The sequence below is a fragment of the Poecile atricapillus genome, chromosome 3 (assembly GCF_030490865.1).
Source record: "Poecile atricapillus isolate bPoeAtr1 chromosome 3, bPoeAtr1.hap1, whole genome shotgun sequence".
Lineage (NCBI taxonomy): Eukaryota > Metazoa > Chordata > Aves > Passeriformes > Paridae > Poecile > Poecile atricapillus.
Genome location: NC_081251.1, coordinates 54,508,467 through 54,534,762, shown reverse-complemented (window position 1 = coordinate 54,534,762; position 26,296 = coordinate 54,508,467). Strand labels below are relative to the sequence as shown.

Sequence of the window (26,296 nt, the reverse complement as noted above, 5' to 3'; positions counted from 1 at the left end):
CGGTTCGAAGTTTTTGCACGCCCACATAGATGTAGGTAGGACTGCAATGAGGTCCTTCCTCAGTCTCCTCTTCTCCAGACTGACCAAACTGAGTGACCTCAGCTGCTCTTCATATGGCTTCCCCTCAAAGCCCTTCACACCTTCACTGCTCTCCTTTGGACACTTTCTAGTAGCTTTATATTCTCCTTATACTTTGGCATCCAAAACTGCACACTACTCGAGTACTCTTTAATTCAACAGCACGGTGTTTCAATAATATGGCAATACCAGTGGCCTCAAAACTAGAGAACAGAGCAATTCCTAGATTAATAAAACAGACATGTCCTTAAAGTATGCATGTGAACAATAACTCTGACAGTGTAGCTCAAAATCTACTTCGCAAACTTCTGTTTTCATTTTCAATCATCTGTGTATCTAAAACTCATTCAATCCAAGTGACATCATATGGCTATATAAAGAATTTTGTATGGTTAGTTTTGGCTCAAGCACCATTTTACCTCGGTTTCAGTCTACTGGAATGAGGAGTTCATGATGAAAATTATTATTAATTGCTTAGGCCCTCACTTAAGTATAGTTATAGCTCTTGACTCAATAGAGTATCATTTTACAGTAAAATAAGGAAATATATTATACTTTAAGAACATTTAAAATTGTCTTAAATAATAGTTGTTAAATCCTAATACACTGTGCAAGACTTTTACCAAACTAAGAAACAGACATAAATTAGTACCATGTTGTACACATGTTGATGAAGATAATATCCTGCCAAGTACAAAAATGTCATCCTAAAATAGAAAGCCACATTTCCTCAGGATATTGATCTAGCTTAGCTGGACTCTATAAAAGATGGAAAAGTTGATAATGTAACTTCAGACATGAGAAATTATTAAGTGAATTGACTGCTGGAGCAGGACCTAATCCTGAGTCCCTAAAGCATGAGAATTTCTCAGGTCAGGTTGTTTTTGTAGCTCTTATCTAATGCGGTAAGCATTTGAGAAGGAGGAGGAACTCTGAAGTGAGGTACTTGCTGTGGTACCCATGTCATGTATTTTTGCAAAATTATTTGCTTACTTGCCTCACAAAGTCATAAACTTTTTTTTTTTTTTTTTTTTTTTTTTCTGGAACTCCACAATTCCCTTTGAACATTTTTGTAAAGACTTTATTTCTAGTCAAAGTTCTCTAGCAGTAATTTCTACTACGAAGGGGTTTGCTTTCAGGTTTGTGGTGTTTTAATACCTAAAGCTCTTAATCAGCAACCTAACAAACATGTGAAACAAGACATGACTAATATTTTAAAATTACATTAATTGTTAGACATTTATATGCTGCATCCCACTCTACAAGAAACAGCAACAGTCACTCAGTGGAGCTATGATATCGACCGAAAATTGGCCATCTGCAATTTGTGGTGTCTGCAAGAACGCACAAGACACCATCAATGCCGAGTTGCCACTGAACCAGTATGCAGCTTAGAACAAAAATCAAAATTCCACTTCGAGGACACATACTGTCATTCCTATGGCCCAGAGGAAGATGCTTAAACTTCAGGACATGACATTAGAAAATTATGTACACCTTCTCTGTCTCATAACTTAGGTCGATAGTATGTAAAATATCATAAATTGTTGCATCTTTAAAGGAGTATGGTCAGCATTAGTCACCAGCTCTACAACAGCTGAGGAGCTGGTGACTAAAAAGGATGAGGGCACAATCACATATAATTTTCCACTATTAGCTGTCCCACAAAACTCACTTTCTTGGTTGGCAAAAAGCGTGTTTTGTACAACGAAGTATTGACCTCATTCTGGCAATAAAACTGAGGCACCATAAGCTGGGAAAGGCATTTTTTGTACCACTATTTTTCTTGCACGGGCCCACTCAAGAGAAACCAGAATATGCCTTGAAAAGTAGTTACACTAATTCTTTTTCCTGTATCCTCCTATGATTCTACGTGACCTGATTTATTGCTTTTCCTTCTTCAACCCTATTTAGCTATTTTAGTACTGTCTCAGAACACTTTCCAGGGCTCACTGCTTTTGATATACTCCAGTACAAAAATGGAGTGTGTGATAAAATCACATAAATTAGAAGACTGATAACAATATGTTGTTCCTTCATTTATTTTCCAACTAACCTGAATCAAAGATATGTTTAAAAATTCTTAAAATGCGAATACCAAGGACATACAGATTCTAATCACTGCTAATATAATTGTTTTAAACAATTAGCAGATTATAATGCGAAGACAGAAATAACTCATCCCTGAAAAACAGACATTTAAAAGAACTTTTCTAGGATATAATCACAGAGTATCTTCCTTCTTTCTGATGAGTGTCAAGTGCAACAGACAGGAATTTACAGCTTAGCCTGACTAACAAGAAGCAAACAATAGTTTGTGCTTTGATGTCGTGAACAAACACCTGCAGATCTTCTATGAAGGACAGGTAATTCGTCTCCAGACCACTTATCCAAATTGCCAGTGTAAATTTTGATTTTCCTAGATTTTCCCATACAAATAATATTTTAGGGATCTCTCAAAATCAAATAACAACGGTAGAGGGCAAGACACAGAGTAGGCTGCCACAGAACCAGACTTGGTGTCTCAAACAAAATTTAATTATTTAATTTATTAAATTTTAATAATATTTAAACTTTATTTAATTATCTTGTGATAAAAATTTTAACGTGCAGTTAGGATGAATAAAGACCATTGTATCCAATCCATGAGTTCAGAGGTACCCAGGCTACTGGCCTGAATTTAGGAAAGTAGGGGATGAAGTATCACTATATTTATATTTACCAGTTTACACTCTTCCCTCGGCACTTACTGGCCATTGTGATTATAAAGAGGCCGCTGGGCTGGTTGGACTTTCCTGTGGTGCAGTTTAGATACTGTTATATCCTCAAACTTTGTATTTTCCCAAGAAATATACTAATGGTTTATGATTCTATGTAAAGAACTGAAAAGTATAAACCATTATTTTGGTGCCTTATGAATGTAATAGCTACATACACAGAAGGTAATGTATTAACATATATCTCTCTGTTTTATCTGAGGAAAAAAATAAAACTACTTGGAAAGACTGGTTCTAATATGAATCTGTGATCTTCCCTCTCGCAGGACAAACTCTTCTTCAGATATGCAGGGTAAATCCTGTTTGCAGTTCAAAGGTTTATTACAGATTTTTTTTTTTATTACAGATTGTGCTTCCATTTCTTTGAGCATTGCAGGTGAAAGTTCTTCAGAGCCACTGCAGAATATTTTATACTGATTCACAGAATACCTAATATAGATCCAGTTCAAAGGTCTGTAATAAAACAACTGTATATTAGTATACCCAATACTGATTGAGATCAAATGGGAGAATTTTTGCCTTAGCAATCTTAAGATACAAAAATTCGCCCACAAAAATGACACGTACTTAAACCTACTCTTCATTTTCTTGCTAGTTGGCCAGATGAGAATTATATCACATGTAAGCATGTATTTACACTCTTCCTAGTTACAATTCCCTTCTGAATTCCACCTTTTCCTTTCTTCCCTCCCTAAAAACAAAGAACTCAGTGGGCTTATGTGATATTTTTAGACCACTTTTTAACAACATAATTGTCTCTAAATCCTACAGCAGTTTGAATCTCCCTGTGGTGAACTGACACAAAAACTAACAAGGAATAAATAAACAAGTTAAGTTATTAATTAATGAAGAGAAACTACTAAAAGCCCTCATAGAGGACTTCCAAAGAAGCCCCATGGACAACCCTAAGAGCCTTGGGAAGTTTAAGATCAGTGAACATGCTGGGTACTCCTAGTTGGAGCTGCCTGCAACATGGGGTGGTTTTATGCTGGCTCCTAATGGGATGCTGAATGGTGTCCCAAGCAGATCTACTCATCAGGGTAGCTCAGGTCACTGACTATTCCCATTTCTGTTCACATAGTCAGGATAATTAAGCACACCAATCACAAAATGTTTGCTTAATTGCTATTGCCATACTGCTGGGATTTCTATTTAAGATTCTTTGTACACAGAAGAAAATAAACTATTTATGGCCTTCTGGGCAGTATTCAGGCTATATTTTTCTTTTCCTACTTTTAGCATTTTACATAAACCATATATATGTATTTCAAGTGAAGTGGTTAAAAATGCTTTTGCCACTCTGGTCAAATTTTCCTGAAGGCTCCAGATTGCCCAAAGCACATGCACAGTTAACTAGGATGTGTACATAAATCTGTGGTACTGATTACACATTTTTACCGACTGAGTTAATGAATAAAATTTAGTTTTAGTGTCCCTCTATTACTCATTCATTTGGTATTCATTGTTTTAACACTGACCATAATGATACCCATTAGGTTCTAAAATGGATGTCATTTATCCTTCCATAAGAATTCTATCATAATTCAGCAAGATGGCAATATACTCATTATGATGGATCTTTTCATTAATAAGGTGAATTTTTGTCCACATTATCCAATAAAATATCTGCTGTATTCAAGCATTAATTAACATCCACTTATTTTAAAGTGGTAGTCACTACCTGCCTAGAGCAAAATAAATCCTGAATTGTAAACTTAAATTCACCATATTCTTCAAGCAAAGTGAAGTTTTTCAGTAAATAACCAGTTTTTTTTCAGTGCTTTATGAAATGCTGCAGCAATAGCATACACGCTGTAGTACTTTTCAAAACTGGGCTTTCCTATGTTAGAAAGCAGCATGCTGTTAACAGGCAAGAAACCCTGGCACATCATTTTCAAAGACGTGGTTAACTGTAGCCACTTTGCAGTTATTTTTGCTGCTGTTCTGAGCACCACAGAAAAATCTCAGGTACCTAAACAGTGAATAAGAGTGGCTTTTCAGCTCTCTGAAGATTTTCATATTTGAATATGAAACTAAACTTGTAGAAATGTCAGAAGGACTTCAATAGGTCAGATCAAAATCTCTTTAAACTAAGGCTTTCTCTCCAAACACAAGGAAAATTTCATAATCTTACAAAGGAAATAATCTGTCATCTTCAATTCAAAAAACCTTGGATGTATTTAAACTGGCACAAATTTTTGTACTTGAAAAATACAGTCTTCTGCTGTGTTGCAGTGCGAAATATCACTACATGTTCTAAATATCTTTAATGCATAAATGGATGTAAATTAGAAAATTTTAAATGGAAATCAAAAATAAAACATGCAAAATACATACAGGAAACCGAAATAAGCATTTAAATTAGATTTTCTGGGTTAAAAACACCAGGAATCTTTTGAAGAAAACAAAGGAATACTTTTTTATGGATCAACTATAAGTTTTTACTTTAACTGCTTGTCATGAAACATTTCATAGATCTATAGAACAACCATTTTCCAAATGCTGCATTTAGCCATACAAAATAGCAAAAGATAGTCTGAAAGAGCCATCATGTAAAAATCTTGAGAGGAGTCAAAAATGCATTACATTTTGGAACATACAATGTCATCGGAGGAACATTACTTCTCTGTACAATAAACCTAGAGATAATTTTCCAGAATTATCTTACTTCTCAGAAACAAGTATATTAAAAAAAAAACAACCTTCATAGTACTGTGAAACAAAGTAGAAAAAGAAGATAAATAATGATTTACTGGAAAAGTAGCTTAAGCTAAGTCATTCATATTTGCCTAGAATAATACTCTCATGAACAGCCAAATATATAAATAGCAGACTGAAAGCACACTGCAGTCAGTAATATTTATAAACACATATAAATTAGGTGAAAAGCTGCTCCTTTCTTTGTTTGAAATAAAGAATGTGAACCTCATAACTTTTTTTTTCCCCCACCAAAACTTGCACTGAAAGTTTGAAAGCTTTTTTCTTATGTCACTTTAATTTTGCCTGTAACTTTCAGAAAAACATTAGATTTGTAACTCAGTAAATTGAAATGAGAACTGTGTTGTGTCACACATTTTCAAACAGGTTTCACAGCTTGATGAGGCCACCTCTGAATGGTGAATGCACTTCTATTTGATTCAAAATTGAGACAGTGCAGGGACAGACAAGAGAGACTCTGAGAGCTCTTTTGCCTACCCTAAATCTTTTCAGATAACATTTATTTTCCTTGAATATTGCAGACAAAATGATGTTTTATTTCATGGAGCTCTGGGAAGACCTGGTAATGAGTCTGGTGATTTACTGACAGAATCATCTACTTGATCATATTTAGGGTGGGAATAAGAGATTTTGAGTTATCCTGGAATCATTAAGGTTTGAAAAGACCTCTGTGATAAAGATCATTCATCAATGTAATGCTGCCAGGTCCACCACTAAACCATGTCTCTCATCACCCCATCTACACATTTTCGAACATTTCCAAGGATGGTGATTCCACTGCTTCCCTGAGCAGTTTGTTTCAAAGCTAAACCACTCTTTTAGTGAATAAATATTTCTTAATATCTAATCTACACCTCCTTTGGCACAACTTGATGCTCTTTGCCCTTCTCCTGTCGCTTGTTACCTGGAAGAAAAGACCCATGGCCACCTATTTACATCCTCCTTTAATATAGTTACAGGGAGCAGTAAGGTGCCCCTGAGCTTTTTCTCCAGGATGAACAACCCCAATTTGTTACCAAATGTTAGAATTTTTCTACTACTGCAAGTTTCTTTACAGAAACTAAGGAAGAAAATTGCAGCGACATATCACACTTTCCAGATTCAGAAACAAAGTATCTCTCTCTGATGTTTCTAACGGAAAATTAGAAAATGTTTAGTGAGAAAAAGCCAGAGGAGTATTTTAATGAATCATTGTCAGCTAGCTTTAATATATAAGCTTGAGAGCTTTTTGAGAAAAGTTGCCCTGATCATTCCTGTATTTAATTTTCTATGTGTTTTAATCTCGTGGCAATTTTTATTCTCTTTCATCCTTTGTGTTACACATTCATATTTTTGTTCAACAGATGAGATGCATGTATAAAGTGATTTTTATTCAAATGTATAGGTATACTTATCGCCTATTTGATATAAAACAAAAGACACAGAACAGAGACAGAACTGGAGTTTTGTGCACCTGAGCTAATACATCATCTATGAAAGAGAGGAAAAAATTCACTGGCCTGCATAGCACAGAAGATGAAACTTGGCAAAAAAACTGTAGAAAGTTCTTCCTCAAAAAGAACTTTTCATCACAGCAGACTAAACAGAGTTAGCTCACACATTTAAGTAATAAGACACAGCTGGCCAAACAATGTACCTATTTATTTGATTAGCTTTAAAGGCATCTTGTTGTTACAAACCTACTTACTAAGTTAAAAAATACGGCTTCAGTCCACCGGTTTTATTACTATAGACCGCTTAGGTTTATTAAGTTAGGAAATCTTCTTTCCATACTTAATCAAAACAGAATACTGAGCTATTATTTCCTTTTTCATTTCACTTTTTTAACTTTTCCATCTTTTTTTAACTTGGCAAACATTTACAATTACTAGATATATGTATAGCTCTGTATTGTTGCATTTAATTTGAAATATGTAAGAAGAAAAAGTTCTTCTCTAATATGACAGACTTTGATCATCTGAGCTTCAAATAACTTCAAAGTAAATGAAATACTGTGTTATGGTTTTTCTGGAGCACAGAAGATACAATATTGATGGAAAACTACCGATTACTATTCCCCATATTTATATCCATTAATATTTCTGCAAACAAGCTACCTAGTTCATGGCAAAGCAAACTTAGAATTGTGTCAAGTTTTGCCTTAGTAACTGCATGGTCTGCATGTGCTGCAGTGAGGGAGAGCTCACCAGGACAAGTCTCAGGAAACCTTCTGGACCGAAGAGATGAATGGTTATGGAGAAGATTGCTGTACTGACTGGCTAATTGCATAGGCTAAAATCTTTAATTAAAAAGACTATTCACTCCAGGTCACATCTTCAGAGCATGATGGAACTATCTTATGGTGGTTCAGGAATATATAAAACTATTTCTCTTCTGCAATTTCATTTTAAAAACTGAGTCATAACCAAAATCATCTTTTAGGACGTTAAACAGAAGGGATATATCTCTGGCAGTGTTATTTTTAATTAATAAAGCACACTTGAAATCCTCAACATAACAAAAAAAAAAAAGCCTAGAAGAAAACTGGCACAGAAAGTTGTTAAAATGACTGCCTTCACTGTGAAAAATTTTCCTTTCTTTAAAAAGAATTAAACTAGCCAAGGAATTGATCCAAAAGTGTCAAGTATTTAATGATATTTGATACTTACAGCTTCAAAAAGTTGTAATAAAATAATGAAAAATATTGATAATGTTACAGTTCTTCTATCTTTCCCGTTTTTCTGAGGAAGTTAGCTCTGGAAAATAAAGTGATAGAGCTAAGAGGGCCAAACATCTATCACATTCTGCAATCAGAAAAAAAAAAAGGATTAACCTGTATCACAACACAGAGTGCCTGTGAATCTGAAAATGTATGTACATACCAATCACAAATTCATCCAGCCATCTCAGGAGACAGGGATGGTACTGCATTTATTGTCAGAAACATTCTAGCAAAATATGGAATGTTAAGGCAGGCCCATTAAAAAACCCAAGAAAACCACAAAACAACCTCACCAAAAATAAGTCCAAATCCAAATTTATTTGGGTAAAACAATCATCTGTCTCTACTCATGCATGCCATCTGCTCTCGCTGCTGCCACTCCTGTCAATCTGAAGTTGATAGGTAATGGCCCTATGATTCAGGGAAACTGCTGAAGTGTGCACTCAGGCTTCAGTTTGAGAGATGGGTTCATTTATCATCACAATAAGCTATTACCTTTGATAGGTCACAACACATTGGAGAGACTGTCAGCCTAATTGGCTCAATTCAGTTAGCTTTGGATGTGCCTCTAGAAGAGTACTGCTTAGCAGGTAATATTCCATCATCCAACAAACCACTCGTTAAATAATTCATTGCAGTTCAGATTAGGGTTCCAGCACATGATTATCCCTTCCTTATGCCAAATATTGACATCTTAACCCTTTTGTATCTTGGGTGCAAGAAGACAAATACAAATTCATTCTATAGTTACGGTAATCCATACTTCTAAAAAATTACTGAATATTTAAAATTCCCACTTTCTCAAGAAATCTATTGTATTAAGCTAGGCTCTCTCCCTGGAAAACAAAATCTCTCCTGCCATCATTCTCTTTCTATTAAAGATCATCTTACAGTATGCAAACTTACTAGGAATGTGATCTCATTTTGCCTTCTAGAGATTTAACAAAGCAGTATGAGTCCATTCAGAGCTGTCAGGGTAGATGAGACCTAGAATAGTGTATGTGAGACACAGGATCTACAGGATTTAAAGGATGCTTCATACTCTCTTCAGGGATTAGATCAAAGCATGATTCTCAGTATTAATATGCTTAGAATGATGACTCTATGAAAACACAAGTTAAAACTAAGCAAATAATTCAAGCTTCTGATCACTATTGTGCTACTTGTCAGTTTTGGCTACCATTTCACTATTCAATTCCTTGGCTGTTTATCACAGCCAAAATGATTACTGTTTCCCATAAACTAACATAAGATAAATTTTAAAAGCATTACTTTGTGTACACTTTGAACATCAGTTTGGGTTTTCTTTCACTAATGATGTTTTAATTGAATTTGTATAATTTTCAACCACTTATACCATCTTTACATCTTCTGCAGTCTTGTTAGCAATGCTGCTTTGTGTTTTAAAAATCAGTGACTCCTGCCCATATTTTGTTTTACAAACACACAACCTTTTTATTAATGACAATAGATGTAAAATGCTGTTAACCAAGTTAGTTGGATTAGGTCTCCCAAATCTGTGAATTGATTGAAAATTCCCATAACACCCATACAATAAAATATGAATCCCATAAATCCACACACACAGACTTCCTAATTGCATGTGTACACGGGTGATTAGCACTTGGATTTGGGCACCTGTGCTACACCTGTTTGGTTTTAAAACTTCTTAATGGCACAGGGTAGTGTGTCAATCAAGTTTAGGCACCAGAACTTAGCTTCTAAGGACAGATGTAGAATACCAAGACTAATTCCTGCATGTAAAATGGAAACAACAGAATTTATCCATCTTGTAGAGAAGCCACATGTAAGGACAATTTTGAGATTGTCAGGTGCTACTGAGCATGTCAAACTTCAAAAACAATATAGCACAGGTTGAAAATACAATAAATGGTTTGTGCTAAAGGCTGTTTCCCTTGTGCACCATCAGAAATTCTCAGTATTTCTGCCCTGTCACATACTGCCTTTTTGATGTGGAAAGAAAAATCGAACACCAAAAAATTACAAAACTAAAGCTCAGTGGCATCATGCAGTGTCACTAATGAGTTATATAAGCTCAACAATTTCAATTGCATTCTATTTCAAGATTCTGTAAATCATTTAAATTTGAAGTAAACTGGGGGGGGGCAGGGAAATCAAACATAAATTTTAGTTTATTTATTCATAAAATGATATCTGGAAGCTAAACATAAAACTACCTCTTTATGGCTCTCAATATTTTGAGAATGATTTTTCAGTAGTTCTCAAGTATACCTCTTTGGTAATGGGCATAAATTCCTTCATCCCTCTCCTGTGCAACCCAATATGAACTAGGTGTTTGGACTATAAATTCTCTCTGATTAATCTAAGTGAGTAAAACTTGATTAAACACTTTACTTACAGATACCCTGTAATGAGCAAGGAACTCTAAATATAGTTTTCAAAGCAAACACTTACTTGCTGATGAAGTATTTAGCATGCAGAAGAATGTATATAAGAGGAATAAAATATAAGAAGTACAAAACCCCTATGTAGCCTCCCTTTCATAAATTTCACTTTTTCTTTGCAATCGCTAAGTAACCACTACTCAATTTAGCTATCTCTAGCTTGGGAATCATCATCACCATGTATCTTTGCATGGCGATTAGCCCTCAGTACAAACCACCAGATATATAAATTCTTTCCAAGTCAAAGCCTTTTTTATCTCTTTCTTCTGTTTTTTCACATCCTTCATTATTTTTGTATTTGAGATCAAAGAAATCAAAGCCTTTGCAAGCTGGAAAGCATATTCCCCCTATTTACTTCCTTCTTCATTATTTCCTATCACCCCTCAGTGTTCTCTCTCTAGCATTCACTTCCCTTCTTTTGTGAAACTGCTTTATTTTCTGCTTGTTTCTCCATTTTTCAACTGCCTCTATTGATTGAAACCCTTGCCTTCAAGGCAGACTTGGGTAGGCAGGTAACACAAAGGACACTTGAGATTTATGAAATAATTTCACCAACAGTAAATTTCCTCTTTTATCTAGGGTAGTGTAAGATGATTTTAGCACTAAGAAATTAAATGTAACATGGGATACATGAAATACTGCAGTCAGTGGACTCAGCTAGGCAGTCTGAGCCCAGTTTCCACACATTTCCAAGATGCAGAGGCTGTAACAGTCTACTGGGCATCCTTAGTTTCCTTGTAATCACAATGGCTGCACTTGAACCGTCCCAACAGGCTATCCAAGCATCATTAAAAGCATTAACAAGGAACAAAGTGTGCAATATTTACTTATCTCTCGGTGGTTCTTTACAGTCATGGGTAGCTGAGCCCCAAGTAGGACAGTACTAATATTGTTGCGCTTTTTACTGGGGATCAAGTCAAATTTGGCAAGCCACAGCTGTGAAAGAATGCAGAGACCTACCGCTGTCCATTTCACGGTGCCAAGGTAAAAGAATATTTCAAGAAAAAAAAATAATCTAAACCAAATAATGAAACACAAATTAAGTAAACTTAAAGCATCAGTCAGATGTGGTTCAAATCCTTAAAATGCTTTGCTCTTCCCTTGGATGTCTGGTCTGTTTGTCTCATCTTTTCCATATCTGACTCTGCCTATTACCTCAATTTTTAGAAGCTATATTAAAATAAGTGCTAATAAAATAAATGGTACATTTGGTATGAATTGAAGACAACTTCATACTGCTGACTGAGGCTGATCACCATGGTGATTTGGTTTCAGCCAGGCCAGTTTAGATTGTGATTTAAAATAAAACAGCATTATTTAGATCAGTTTAATGTTACTTGTTATAAAATAAAAAACATATCAATAAACTAAAACATCTTTTTCTTAGAAGAATGCATTCCAATATAAAGGACAAAAAATACTGAAGTAGCTGTCTTTACAAAATTTATTTTTTCTTTAAGTTTAACTGCATCATTTTAATTTTCTGCCATGAGCTGGCTGTTGACTTTTTAAAAAAAACTTCAATTTGCAGCAACTGAGAATAACTTCAAGGGTGTTGAAGGACATTTCTTGCGTACTATGTACTGCTGATACCTATTACTGCTTCTTTTATAAATATGGATAACATGCATATAACCCAACTATTTCCACCTACTCATACTTACAATATATTAAGAATCATTAAATGTCCCTACAAAATTGGTTTTGTTGTGTTATGGCTTACACTAGAGGATCACATTCCCTACTCTGTTCCCAATTTACTGTTGTGAGCTTGGAGATGTGCTTTGCTACACATTCAAATCTGGTGCTGACACTTTAACGTGCAGAGGGGATAAAAAAGGCAAATTCATCACAAAGTACTGGCCTTACCATCACACAGTGAGCAGATAATTCAAGCATGTCTACTAAAGGGTGACCTGCTTAAATTTGGATAACCCATATTCATTAGTGAATCAAATCTTCTATTGATGGCCTAAACTGTCCATAAAACCAGCTGAAATAAAGTGTTTTCTTACAAAAGTGTGTAAAATGGAGATCACACCAGCCCACCCCAGCTGCACTGCTTTCCTTCCCTGACAATATAAGCAATACAGACAAATGTTTAAAAAAATCAGTCTGTTGGCTGAATCTGACACAGCTGAGTGTAGGAATTTTGTAGGCTAGATTACTTTCATTAGGCCAAATAATTTCAGAACCAACTGATGGTAAAAATAGTAGCTTCCAACTACAATTTAACTTGTATTTCATCTATTTATACCAAAAGTTATTATGAGAGATTGCTTTCCTTTTTGAGGCAGGCACTAAAAGTAAAGGAGTTGAGGGTCTGTTTAACTCCATTGTGTCCTATGAACAAAAAAATCTTTAGATCTGAAACCATGAAAATACTAGATGAAGCTTTCTGGGCTTAGATGCATTCATAATTCAGGACAATTGATCCTGGCATTTCAGTTCCAGCTGATTATTGCATTATTTACGCTTCTTTATGTTTTGGGTCTCAACTCCATCCCTTCCCCACTGGGAGCCATAGACTGCAATTTGCTTGCATTATTCCGCCTTTTGTATCAGAATTGCCTAAGAAATGAAAACAAATGGAAGGAAATAAACATAAAAGCCATGAGGACCTAGTTTATGATTATTTTATAATCCAATATTTAATCCTATGAGGTATTCTAGGCAGTCTGCAATATATCATATGTCACAAAACAAACTGCTCATTCTATCCCAATCTAGTTTTCCACAAGTGAAGTACCTTTAAAAGGCTGACAGATTTTTAAAATTTGTATGAATTGACTACAGGCTTATTACAGCGTCTTCATTTCTGGACTCAAAGAAACAATGACTTAGTGAACTCAGCAAATAGGTTACTTGCAAATAGCTAATTATAAAATAATAGGAAAATAAATGAAAGGACAAGGCCAAAAAGTCCCCTTTCTGTTCTGTATGCACAGACTCTACATAAAACTTTCAGCTGCTGTCTTGGTTTTAACTAGAAGTCAGAGAAAGAACAATATCTATCATATGGCTGCTTAGGTCTATAGATCTGACAAACACGATGTCCAAGAACTTTTCCAAGAGATAACAAAGCTTAACATTCAACCATCTTTTGCTTTAATTTTCAACATGCTCTGACTTCATGAAGGATCAGCTTACATTAACCTTACTTACAGTGAATGGGATCATGCTGTACAGCTAATTTAAATGATTCCTGTAAAACAGGGCTGGATTCAAGAAATGTCTCAGTCCAAGCCTGTCTGTATGCATACAGTGGTATGGAGAAAAAGTGGTTTAGGGTTTCTGTCACGTTGTTTGCAGGTTGATTAACGGCAGCATTAGTGTGCTCTCAAACCCAGAGGGAAGAGTGGGTGGGGACATACTATGTGCTGCGCATTGAGACCTAACAATGTCCAGAGATTTGAATTCTAAGATGAACTCCACCTAAGGACTGAATTAACCTGCAACTGCTGACCAAAGGCAGTACCCTATTCATCTGAAAAAAGGCAAGGTAAATCTCCACCTTCACAATATAAACCTGGCCCTTGGCAGAGAAAGGAAGATAAAACTTGCAGCTACAGAAAAAAATAAAGCATGTACCCAAAGATGGAAGTTTCCTCACAGAATTTCAAGTGGCCTCAGCCACCTCTCATGTTTTTGTCATGGGAGGGTGGGGAGGGGTGTCATATGTTTAGATATGTTGAATATCATATTTAATCTTGCCTAATTATAAGGAGCTTCTCCTCATCATGCAGATTATCAAATTGCTTCTTCATGAGGCATCAAAGAGGCACAGTATATGCGTAATGGTAGACTCCCAAAACACCACACCCACCTAACCCTTCTGCACTGACTTTAAAGAAACAAGTGTTTCACATTATCCTGCTGAGTTTGGTACCTAATTTTTAATTTATTTTCTACTTTCTTTTCAGTGCTCTGATCAAAAGTTATCATACTATAACTCATAACGCTTTCAGAAAAACTCATAAAATATTTTAGCATGGACACATATTTAAAAGAGATTTACAGATTTGTTGTCAAAACAATTTAAGAAACTGCTAACTGAAAGAAAATTAGGTTTTCAAATACCTAAAATGTAATTAGAGTTTCTAGAATAATGCAATTTTTCAGATACTAGAAGGTCTAACACAGAACAAGTCCTCATGATTGCTGCAATCCTTAGTTCAGTAGGCTATGAGAGGGTAGGCAGGAAAGAATATAAAATGCTTTATGATACCTACTAAAAGCTTAATACTAGCCATTTTAAATCGTTCTCTCAAATTATCCACTAGGTATTTTATTTCTAGAAATTAAATTTCTCCAGATTACTCCCAAATGTATTCTGCATCAAAAGCATTGTTCAATGTTTCAGTTCAAATGCATATTATATGAGTTTTTAAAAAATTACCTGAATTTATACAACAAAGTTTAAGTTCTGGTAGCAGCACATATATTTAGAAGACTAAAAGGGCCTGTTAACGTTAAAGTAATTTGTTCATGTTTTTGTCCCACTCTGAAATAAACAACCATCCACAGCCCCCTGTTATTCAGAATGTCTCCTTCGAGACACAGTCAAAGACCAGTATCACATAGCCCAGTGCCACCCAGATTTAGATGAAAAAGAAAAAGCTGAAGGCTGCACAGGGGCATCCCATTTACTATGGTTTTTTCCTCCAAAAGAGGCAGTTGGAGATGGATGTAAAACAAGCAGATAGCACATGTATGTCAGTCAATATTGTGGAGGCACACACAGGACATGCCAATTTCATATTAAAATAATTATTTAATATAAGGTTTTTGAGCTATATTTGAAAACTTGGAAATTCAAGATGGTTACTACCTCTCTTTATACAATTTTATTTTGGGGAATATTATTTAAGATAAATAATTTTAGTGATATAAAGGAGAGGCAGCTTTCTGTGACACAAGATTTATAAATTACAAGAGAAGTGTGCATCTAGATAAAAGATTTCCTAATTTTTTTTCTTTGTTTCTTAAGACAAAAATTCTTAAAGAGTTTGCATGCTTTGACATAACAATTATTCTATAGCTAGCAGTTATTCTCAAGGAAGGATGTATTTATCTAGATTCAGCTATTTGGTTTTATTCAGTTTCAGCTATTTAGAGAAATGTTTTATTGAGTTTACAAATAAGGACTCTCAATATTCTATTTCCATTTCCCTTTCCATAGCATAAATCATCTGGCCTAGGCATGTCATTATGGCTATAGTTTACATGATGCAACATGACAGTTAAGATGTACTGTGGTAATTTGAGTGCTTTCAGCGTTATTGTAGTATCAAAAATTTATATGGTTCAGTTATTAAGGCAAATTGCTTCATTCATACAGCGATATCTGACAGTAACCACAAAGGACCTCCAAATTACACTGAAAAAATATCTTCCACATTCAAATAATGTGTGCATATTCCTACCATTATTTCGCTCACTGACTAGAAGCAAGATGAAATTCTGTCAGTAAAAGTATCAGTTCATATTTCAGGGTAAGTTCACCAGACATGCAATATTACAGAAGAAACTGCCCCTTGCCCAGCTAAGTGAGCCTGACTCTCTTTAACAATTTATAGGGCATGAACAGGATGCCCAATTCTTTGGAATGATGCTATTTAGTTTCAATGTGCTCACTTACCTTCTGTCTTGTTGATTTTCAGCCAACAGGAAGAAAGAAATAAATAAGAGGTTGACTAGCCTGAAGAGACTACAGAGGAAAACGTGCTCAAATACATCAGTGTTAGCATTTCTGATAAGTTTTAGCATAATCAGGGTTACAGGAAATGGAAAGCTGTTAAGCTTTCTTCACATTTAAGATTCATTCAGTCTTCAGTTCTAGTCTCTGGAAAAAAGTGATATTTTCATGAAAGTATTTTGGATTTGGTATTAACCTGTGGGGTGTGAATATGTGCATACATGCACGCTTAGATACATGCACATGCATCAGAACTGTCACAAAGCATTTTCTGAGTTCCAGGGCAGAAAGCTCCCCACACACAAGTTTCCTGACAAACACTAAAGTTTTGCAACACACCCCCACAGCATCTGATACACAACTTGCATCTCTGAAAAGCAGATGAGGGAACTGGTTTTGAAAGCAGAGGACAAGGTGGGAAGAGAGCAGGTCAACCTGAACCACATACCAGCTAGTTCATTCAAAAACTAATGCTGGGAACTAGCTGGACTTCTCTAACACCCAACAGCAGGAGACCAACGAGGGCTCAAGGTTAAAGATACTCAGTTAATTTGGTCTATCTAACATTTTGCCTCACAAGAATACTATACACAGTGATTCCTTTCTGTTTGCAATTTTGCCGGTCAAACAGCTAACCAATTTTATCCTACCTCAGTTCCACCCTCCTTCAAAGACTTACCTTTTTTCTCAATAAATCTAATTAGTGTTTAGGCAAGCACCACTTGCACTTACTTTGTTGCCCAAATAAGAACTGGGTGCGCTCCAATAGTAAATCTGTGGCAGTACTTTTTGCGCAGCCACGTTGCTGATGCTAAGCTGCTGACGCCCATCAAATCTCTCTTCCATGGGGATAACTCTGATGAGACCTGGTAAGTCAGTCAGATACCAACCATTCATGTCTTCTATCTAAAATGATAGTAAAATAAAAAAATAACTAAAAGCCACATTACAATAAGAATCGGGACATTGATCATTTCAATAGTTACAGCCTCTCATTCTTCCATTTTTTAAAAAACTGATTAGGTTTAATAGCAGTGTAGGCACCAAGGAAAACACAAAGTGATAACAGCAAACATTTCTTATTGTATATGACTGGGAATTATAACCTCTCAGTTTGAAATAACTGCAAGTATTTGCATCCTGTGCTTCATGGTCCAGAAGAAAGAAATTCCAACACACAAACATATATGCAGGAGTTATCTACAAATATTTTCCAAGCTTTCAATAAATAATAATAATCACAGACTGTACAGAAGATGACCTGAAAAATGGATATATACCTTCTGATATGTAGGCAGCATAATTTATACTATTTTTCAGTTCTAAAACCTTACAACTTAACAAGACCAAATATACTTTTTATACTTTTACACCTTTTTGTTGCTGGAAAGCACCAGGACCTGAATTTCTGAAATCCTGTAACTAGAAATGAGTCATCAGGAAAGAGAACACTGTTCATAAAAAGATGGCTTCTGGAGCCCGTATACAAGCAGAACAATGAATGAGCTCAGCCATGGAATGGAAAATTTCTCAGCTGCTGGCATGTAAATGAGAACATTAGACATATATGATGTTACTTGCAGACTTCCAGCATAGCAATACGGCCAAAATCAAGACCTAGTAGACCTGGAACACATTTCCCAAACTCGATCTACAGGCATGAATATGTAGCAAACATCCGTTTCAGTGGCATCAGTGTCTGAGCTTTGAGAACTAATTTACAGTTTAGAGTACATTTGCAGGCTAAAGACATTTTTCTACAGTGCAAATAGGAACAGTAGGTTCATCTCCCTCTCACATCCTTTCCTAGGAATGCAGCATACAAAGAAATGCATTCAAAATGCTCCCTGCAAGGCATTCCTTTTTCTTACTTAAGCTGTGTTGTACATTGAGTGTTTTCAAATTCTTAATTACTTAAGGTTTAGAAATTTAATAATTATCTGGAAAAGAGGTTGCCCAATGGATATGATGCATTTAACTCAGGAGTGATTATGTATGCACATTACAGGACTGTGTTACTGTGTTTATGCATATGGCTTCATTTTTTATTGTTATAGCTTCTTTTGTGCTTGTCACTGTTCTAATTGCTCTATTTCAGAATTTTCTCACAAAGAAGAGAGACAAAGCTTACAAGCATTTTCTTCTGGATAAATGAAAAATATCGTAAAATTGTATAGATTTTATTAATAGCTGCAGTTGAAAGGGACCCATAAAGAACATGCATGATTTTCTAATAAGAAAAAGCCTAGTGACAATGGTTAGTGACAGCACAAAAAACACAGAGAAATGAGATGTGCTGGTATGGTATGATTTTTCTTACATTTCTGTAGGTGAAGGGAGAGTGTCTGCAGATGTTTGTTTTCCCAGAGCAGAAACACTCCTCACAGCCTTCGGGATTATTTTGCTGAAGATTGAAGAAGCCTGGTTTGCAACGGTCACAGTTTTCTCCTTCAACATGTTCCTGGAAAGGCACATTGGAATATTACTTCAGTTGACATAGATGAGAATTAGAGATTTTTATTCTTCAGGCTTTTTATTCTTTAGGAGGACTCTAAAGACATTCATAGGAAGGACTTTCTTATTTGTTATTGTTAGAAGCAAATCCTTTACACAGTAAAAGGTGCTATGTGTCTGCATGTAAATAATAGGACATGAAATATGGACATTAAAAGAGTCGCCATTCTTCATCTCTAGGAATGGACATACTAAATTTCAGGAAATAATCTAATTTATATCCTTTACAATTGAGAGTCTCAGAGGGGTAGGAAGTAGGGGACAATGTTACGACCTCAAAAACTGTAGTACGTAGGTAGGGCTGACAAAATCCATGCACATCCAGCTGATGAAAACTACAGGTATGTGGCAGTAGCTGTACTAATCACTCAGAGTGATGAGAGATCTGTCATTAATAGCTGAATTCAGGATAAATACATGAGCTAAACAGGCTACACTTCTTTCCATAACTACGTGTTTGCCAGCCATGCAGCCAGGTTTGGAAACTCTTCCCCTGCAGGAAGACAGGCACTAAATATACATGAGCTATTCTAAACTTAGAATTTTGTACATATACTTTTTGTAGAAAGCTTATGTTGTGCATTAAATCCTACTGTCTTACACTACCAATCAATTTGTCCTATAGGCAAAATTAAAGCTATGTTTTTTACATGGAGTGTGTGGCAGAAGGCTCATGATATGGTGCTGGCTTAGTAATTCAGTATTTTCCCCAACATAACTCAGAAAATACTCCCCCTTTCACAGGTATTATGCACAGTCTCTTCAACCCTGGAGACAGCACTCTGTGGAATGCACACAGGACTGAACTGTTGGCTCTACATCAGCAGAGAATGAACACATTATAAAAACCCTGCCCACACTGTGTAGTCTAGGATAGCTCAAAATACACAGCTCTGAAGTAAATTCACTGAAAGCCATTTGATAGCCTCCTGGTTAAGATGTAGCAAACATGGCAAAAACAGGGCAAAGCAGATAGATGTATGGGGAGAAAGGACAGCACACATGAATGAAGAGAAAATAGAGACATTGTGCAGGAAGGAGAAACAATCTGCAAAAAGGGAGATACAAAGAAAATGTAATAATGTTTTTACCACTAATTATACAGTAATAATATGTATAGGCTAGAATCTTTGCTCCATCTCTACTGCTGTGCTCTACACTCCTCTTCAATAATATCATACAGACTATTAAACAAACCACAAATATCTTTAATAAAACTCAAGGTTATAAGGCAATTACATTTAACTTCAACATCTCATGAATCTCAAGACTGGCATTTTCACACATTCACCAAAAATCTTGGGATTAATCAATGCATACTGCCACCATGGGTAAGTCAGAATTAACTGATTACTCATGCTTCATGCGAATAATAATGTGGGCAACATCTGGACACAGAGATACACTCACCCATTATTTAAAAAACTAGAAATATGAACACTGGTCCCAAAAGTTTCACACCGTGTTGATGTGCTTAGCGTGTGCAGAGCAGGAAGTGGGAAAATAAAAAGAGAGCTGCAAACCAAACATGTTTAAATGCAAAGTTGCCCACTCTGCAGTCACAATCATCTGTGAGTAAAAGCTGTAGAACTCCATTAAGTAGGCAGCAAATTCAGTGAATAACAGATAAATAAAACTCAGAGTTGGAAAGGAGATCTAACCTATTCCTCAGCAAATAAAACTATGTTTCTGCAATCCCATGTATTTCTCAATACTTTTCAGTGCAGTATTAAGCTATCCAGAGATGAGACTTTGACCACATATCTTCATAAACTTCCAATAATTAGTGAAAAAGGCATTTATAGTTGCCCCCCTCCTTTCTGTATCTTAATTTACTCTAGTTAATGTGGTAAAGATAACAATCTAATGCCCACTTTATTACATTTTGCTGCTTACAGTTAGGATTGCTTTTCAGTAATTTCCTTTACATGAAAACTATCTTTAGCAAATTTACAGCCCATCATAGGTAATTGAAAGATGTGATTAAAAGAAGGGAAGCATTTTCTTAAGACCTGCTATTAACCAGACATCCCACTTTGTTCTTCATATGGAGCATAACTAATCTGATGATTTCAGTGTCCCTTTGACCATATTCTGCTTTGATTTGAATTTGAAAATTGCTAGTGAAATTAAATGTGTATGCATTTGTATCTCAGCTATCTACAAAAGGTATCATTTTTATCCCACAAGCACTTAAAAAGGGATTGGAGGAGCACAAAGAAGACAAAAGATGAACACTGAGAGAAAAGCGTATATAATGAGAACTCTCTGGGCTAGGAAAAATTATTTCTATTCCTTATTTGTTCATTTTGGTCTGCGTGTACTAACAGGTCAGTTTGGCTTTACATGAATAACATCATAAGAATCATTAAGCAGTATTTATCTGGTATTTAGCATAATACATCTTCATCAAAGCTCCATTTCAAGCCAGAACATGGCAAAATCACCCTCTTATGATCTTGTAGACTTGATGGCTAAGTAATTAGAAATGTGATAAGGATGATTTTTTTCTGACAGAGAGCACGTGGTTGTTACGTACAAATAAAGCAAGGATAAGGTTAATTCCCTGAGTAGATTTCCATGCTATTCACCTGTCAAACCAGAGCTTTGTGTGTGTCTGCAGCATGAGATTGAAGCATTTCTTGTACTTTCCTGTATTTAGGAATGTCATGTAAGTATTTTGAAATTCTCATTTGTGATTAATTCTGTTAACTAAATTTTGGAAGGGAATTCCCACAAGCACAGTACAGAAAAATTAATCCACAGTACAGTGAGCTGTCCTTTGGGCATATTCATCGCCTCTTACTAGATTGTGACTTAGAAAGCACAACCATTTTTAAAGCCTTTGTAATAGCTAGGTATAAGTGGATGCATGTGCTTTAAAATGTTTTTCATTTCAATATAATAACAAGGTATAGTTTGAGGGAAATAGCCAATGGCATACAGAGAAAAACTGTCTTAAATTTTCCTAAATTTTCTTCCCAGAAATTAAGAAATTCATCCTACAGAAAGGATAGATTTGCTTTTTTGAACATGTCAGAGATTTCTAAAACAACCATCCCAAAGCAGGAAAGAATGTCCTATATCCCTAATGACTACTCCTAAAAGGGAACTTCCTTGGTTTAATAGATCATCAGTTCACTTCATTTTCTCCTTCTGAAATCACATTTACAGGTTGGTTTTAGAATCCACAATACTGTAAACATATAGTTTCTCAGTAGATGAGGACAGAGTTTGAAATAAATGATTCACAAGCTTTGTTAGTATCCCTTCATTATAGATTTCTAAGGACTTGTTTGACTGGCAGCAGACTCCTAGGTAAATATGTTGATTGCAGTGAGTTCTGAGATGACAAAAGACCATGTATGATTTTGTAGGACCAAGAACAAGTGTTCTGTGAGAAGTGGCTAACATAGATACTAACACAGCTAGATAAAATAGTAGAATACTCCGGCATAATAAAAGAACACTAATGTAATCTTTCAGTATCATTAGTATCGTTGGCTCAGAAGAATTCAACATCCATACCTTGCAGATGCAGGGACCTATGCAAGGGTCATCATTTTCACTGCCCTCAAGGGAGCAGTTGCAGGGCAGGCAGTCAGGATATCCTGTATAACCCAAGGCACAGCGATCACAGCTTTCTCCTGCATAGCCAGACTTGCAGTGACAGAAACCAGGCAACAAATCTATGAGAAGAGGCAGAAAACATGAGATATATTTCATTTGTCATTATTATTGTCAGATATGTTAAAGGGTTCAAAGCAACACCTTTGGTAGGTTTAATGTAAGGGGATGTTTACTGCTGCTCACACCACCATCTGTAACTCAGAGTCATCTGAGAGAGGCTAGAATGAGCAATGTAAGAATAGGGCAAGTATACAGTGATTTGAATTCTGAGTTTCCAGAAATCTGCATAGTAGAAATTTTGAAAATCAAAACATATCCCTACTTCCTTGCATCTAACAGTCCCTAAAAACCTTCTCTTCCATCAATTCATCTAAAGGCCTTTCCACATGCTTTTACTTTCAGAATCCATAAGGCTCCCTAGCAGGGAATTTCACATTTGGCTAAATCATTTCACTTATATAGTGTGAAAAAAAACACCGCTAAATCTCTGTTTACTGCCATCTAATTGTCATATCACAGAAAAGAGCAAGTAACCATTCACTTTATCCATGTATCTGTGATTTCAATATATATCTATCTTATTTTTAATTCATATGCCATGAACTCCTAAATCTACTCATTATCTCTACACAGAAAGTACTTGGTATGGCCAAAAACCACTGCTGTCCTTCTCTGCACTGTTTCCATTTCTAATAAATTATTTAAAAAGGGAGTGCATAATGCAGATTGGATTTTCTGATGATTTTTTTCAGACATTTTTTTTTAAAAAAACAGTAGTATCTCCTAAGGCCCTGTTGATGTTCTTGACTACTGCTGAAACAGAACTGAGTTGACAGACCTGAGGCACAGTCCGAGGTAATTCCAAGAGCTGTTTCACAGCTGGTAGTGTCTCATTCAGGAATCACCGCAATCACTGTACAAGTAGAACTACTTTTCCCAGTGTTCTACTTTCTCTGTAATTGCTACAAAAATTCATCATTTATTTTACTACCCAGCCACTGACTATCTTGAGATCCTTCTGAACATTTTGCAGTTCATACATTTTTCTCTGCTGAAAGATTTTGTACTTGCTAACTTTGTCACCTTCCTACTCATCCCTTCTCCAGGTTAAATATGAATATTTTGAACAGTTCATATTGATCACCAGTGTGAAAATGGTCCATTTATCCTTTTAACCAAGTACTAAGGCATGAAAGAACCTTTTCTCCTTATTCTATTACACTTTCCTTTGTGAATTTTGGTAAAAGATCTTGTCAAAACCTTTTGAAAATCAAAATAAAATATTAATCAAATGAGCCTTTTTTCACATATTCATTTAATCCTTCAAACAGATTCACAAGACAGACTGTCCTCTATATAAAACCCCTAGTCTTGGGGTTTTTCCCATTTTTGCCACATTTGAGAAATGGTATAAATCCTTTATTGTAATTCTAGTGATTTCCATGAAACAGAAACCAGACCTTCTGATTCTAGTTTCCTGGAACATCTTGTCTTTCTTTTGGATAAACAGTGTCTATTTAATATTAATGTCTTTTCTAAAAAATATTATAAGCTATATTTAATGCCTCATGCAACTCAATTTTCAACTACTCAACTCATCCTGAAGCCATGGATAAATATGCTATATGCCTGACAAATTTTGATTCTGCATTTATTAGCTTGCTCTAAATCTGACACTTCTGTTTGAGGCAGTTCTTCTGATTTGTCCCCATGAATGAAGACTCCCAAGTGGGAAATTCCCTGAGCTATTCTACTCACTGTTAAAAAGAATTAATATAACCTTTCTGCTGTGCCCCCTTCTTTCTTGGAATGTCCATTTATAAGTAGATTACACCTAAACCACATTTATCTTCTACTGCATTTGAATCTCTAGCAGTCCGTTTGATTCTGAATTGTCTGAAAAAGTACATCTTAGCAACATCTAAGTATTTAGCAAATTATTCCTTAAAATATGTGTATTTATTACTAAGAGTATGACTTTCTGGAACATGTCACAATATATATTCTTTTCTATTATCCTCAGTTAGAAATAACTTCTGATTTTCAGTGAGTTTCTTACATTGTTTAAATAGACGCACCTTTTTTTTGTTGTTTTTAGCTTATTGCATTGCTTGAATAATTCTGAACCAGAGAAATGCATCTTCTCAGAATGTCTAATATGCAGTCTATAAACCCTAAGCTTGCCATTAGCAGTCTTGGACCGTTCATTTTTATTTTCCTTTTATAGATTTCCTTGCTTTGATTAAGTTGTTTTTCAGGGAGGCATTCTCATTCCTACAAGAATGTTGAATTTGACTGCCCTTCAGGAGGACGAGTTTTAAAACAGTCCCTCATGCATAAATCCAGAGGTGCTTCGCCTTTTTATGGCTTCTCTAACCAGCCATTTGAAGAAGCAGACACCTACAGGAGTTTTAAATTATATTATCTGTTAGTCTATACAGAGGTGAAATTCAATCTGTCTACTCTAAGTTTGAAGCAACTTTGATCTCCTGCAGCACATCATACCAACTGTCACCTTCTTGATCTGTCCTAATTATATACAGAATTTCAGTGCATGAAATTTCTGTTGCTTCCTATCTCAAAGTGGTGTGCTCCATGGGTTTTGATGCCTTTGGCTCAGCTGATTCTCAAATTTCTGAATTATTCTCCTCTCAAACAGCTACCATCAAGGCCCTGCAGCACAGCAGGACACAAGCTGTTGTAATCTGGGTCAATGCATCCTAACTGGACAATCTGGAACAGAGAAACTTTTGTTCCTTCCAGATGAAAATAGCAGGCTATACTCCAGGGTTTTGCAGTAAGAGACACAGGCAAGTCTTTAGACTTTAGAAGTGAGACCACCTCATATTAAAGCTTCAGGAACTCATGTCTCATAAATCAAGCCTCAGAAAGCTCAAATTCAATTACATGTCTCAGTATGGTGCTCCCAAATACTAATTAAAATCTATAGTCTCTCCTCCATTGCCCAATCCATCCATTTTTTTTAGCTCCCCAACAAGAACCATCCCTTTCCTGCTCTTCCTTTCTGTGCAATTGTTGAAAACTCTACTGTCACCAGCCCAGCTCACCCCATTCTTATACAGCACACTCAGGTACGGATAACCTCAGCACACCGCTTATCAAGAGACCTCACACTCCTCATGAGAGAAAGGAAGGCAGGTGACTGCTACCTATTGTACATTCTTCCAGCTCTCACACATGTTGATACAGTTAGTCTGTGTACTTGATTTGGCTCCACGCCTTCTTTCATTTACAGCCCTTGCAAGATCTCAGCTCTCCCTGTGTTACACAGTGTGTAAATTCCTCTCAGCATCCCCCTGGTTATTTTTGATGAGGTTGCTGTGGTGCATCTGTAATGTACATTATGTCAACAGTCTGACTACTTTTCAATTTACGGCAGATATTTCAGGTCTTTCTTCTGGTTTTGTTGTAATTAACTGATATTTCAGAAGAAGGACATCTTTTGCTTTTGGTCTATGACTTCACAGGTCTTGTTGGAATGGGTCTTTATTTGATGAAGCTGTTATTCCCTGTTTTCTGCCTGTATATTATCAGTTTCTGTCCTGTCTTTCAGCATACAGAGGCTTTGAAAATGCACCCTAGAGGATGAGTCATCTTGAAATATGAGTTTTACCACTTAGTTTTTCCTAGCCTAGCAGTCTTTAAAAACTGCACAAAAATAAATGCATGCAAAAGCATGAACCAGACCCTTAAAAAACCTGAGATTCTAGGAGTGGCCTCCTGTCACTTTAAC

At 35.8% G+C, this 26,296-nt stretch overlaps 1 protein-coding gene across 6 annotated transcripts in view; it reads right to left on the bottom strand.

Moving 5' to 3' along the window:
* Positions 1–26,296, bottom strand: part of LAMA2 (laminin subunit alpha 2) — a 341,474-nt gene that overhangs the window by 183,907 nt on the left and 131,271 nt on the right. For all 6 annotated transcript variants that reach the window (XM_058834226.1, XM_058834227.1, XM_058834225.1 and 3 more), the window contains exons 10-12: positions 22,441–22,601; positions 18,719–18,859; positions 17,131–17,304 (exon numbers count right to left, since the gene is read on the bottom strand). In XM_058834226.1, coding sequence (XP_058690209.1) covers positions 17,131–17,304; positions 18,719–18,859; positions 22,441–22,601 — 476 coding nt within the window. The remainder of the gene's footprint in view (positions 1–17,130; positions 17,305–18,718; positions 18,860–22,440; positions 22,602–26,296) is intronic.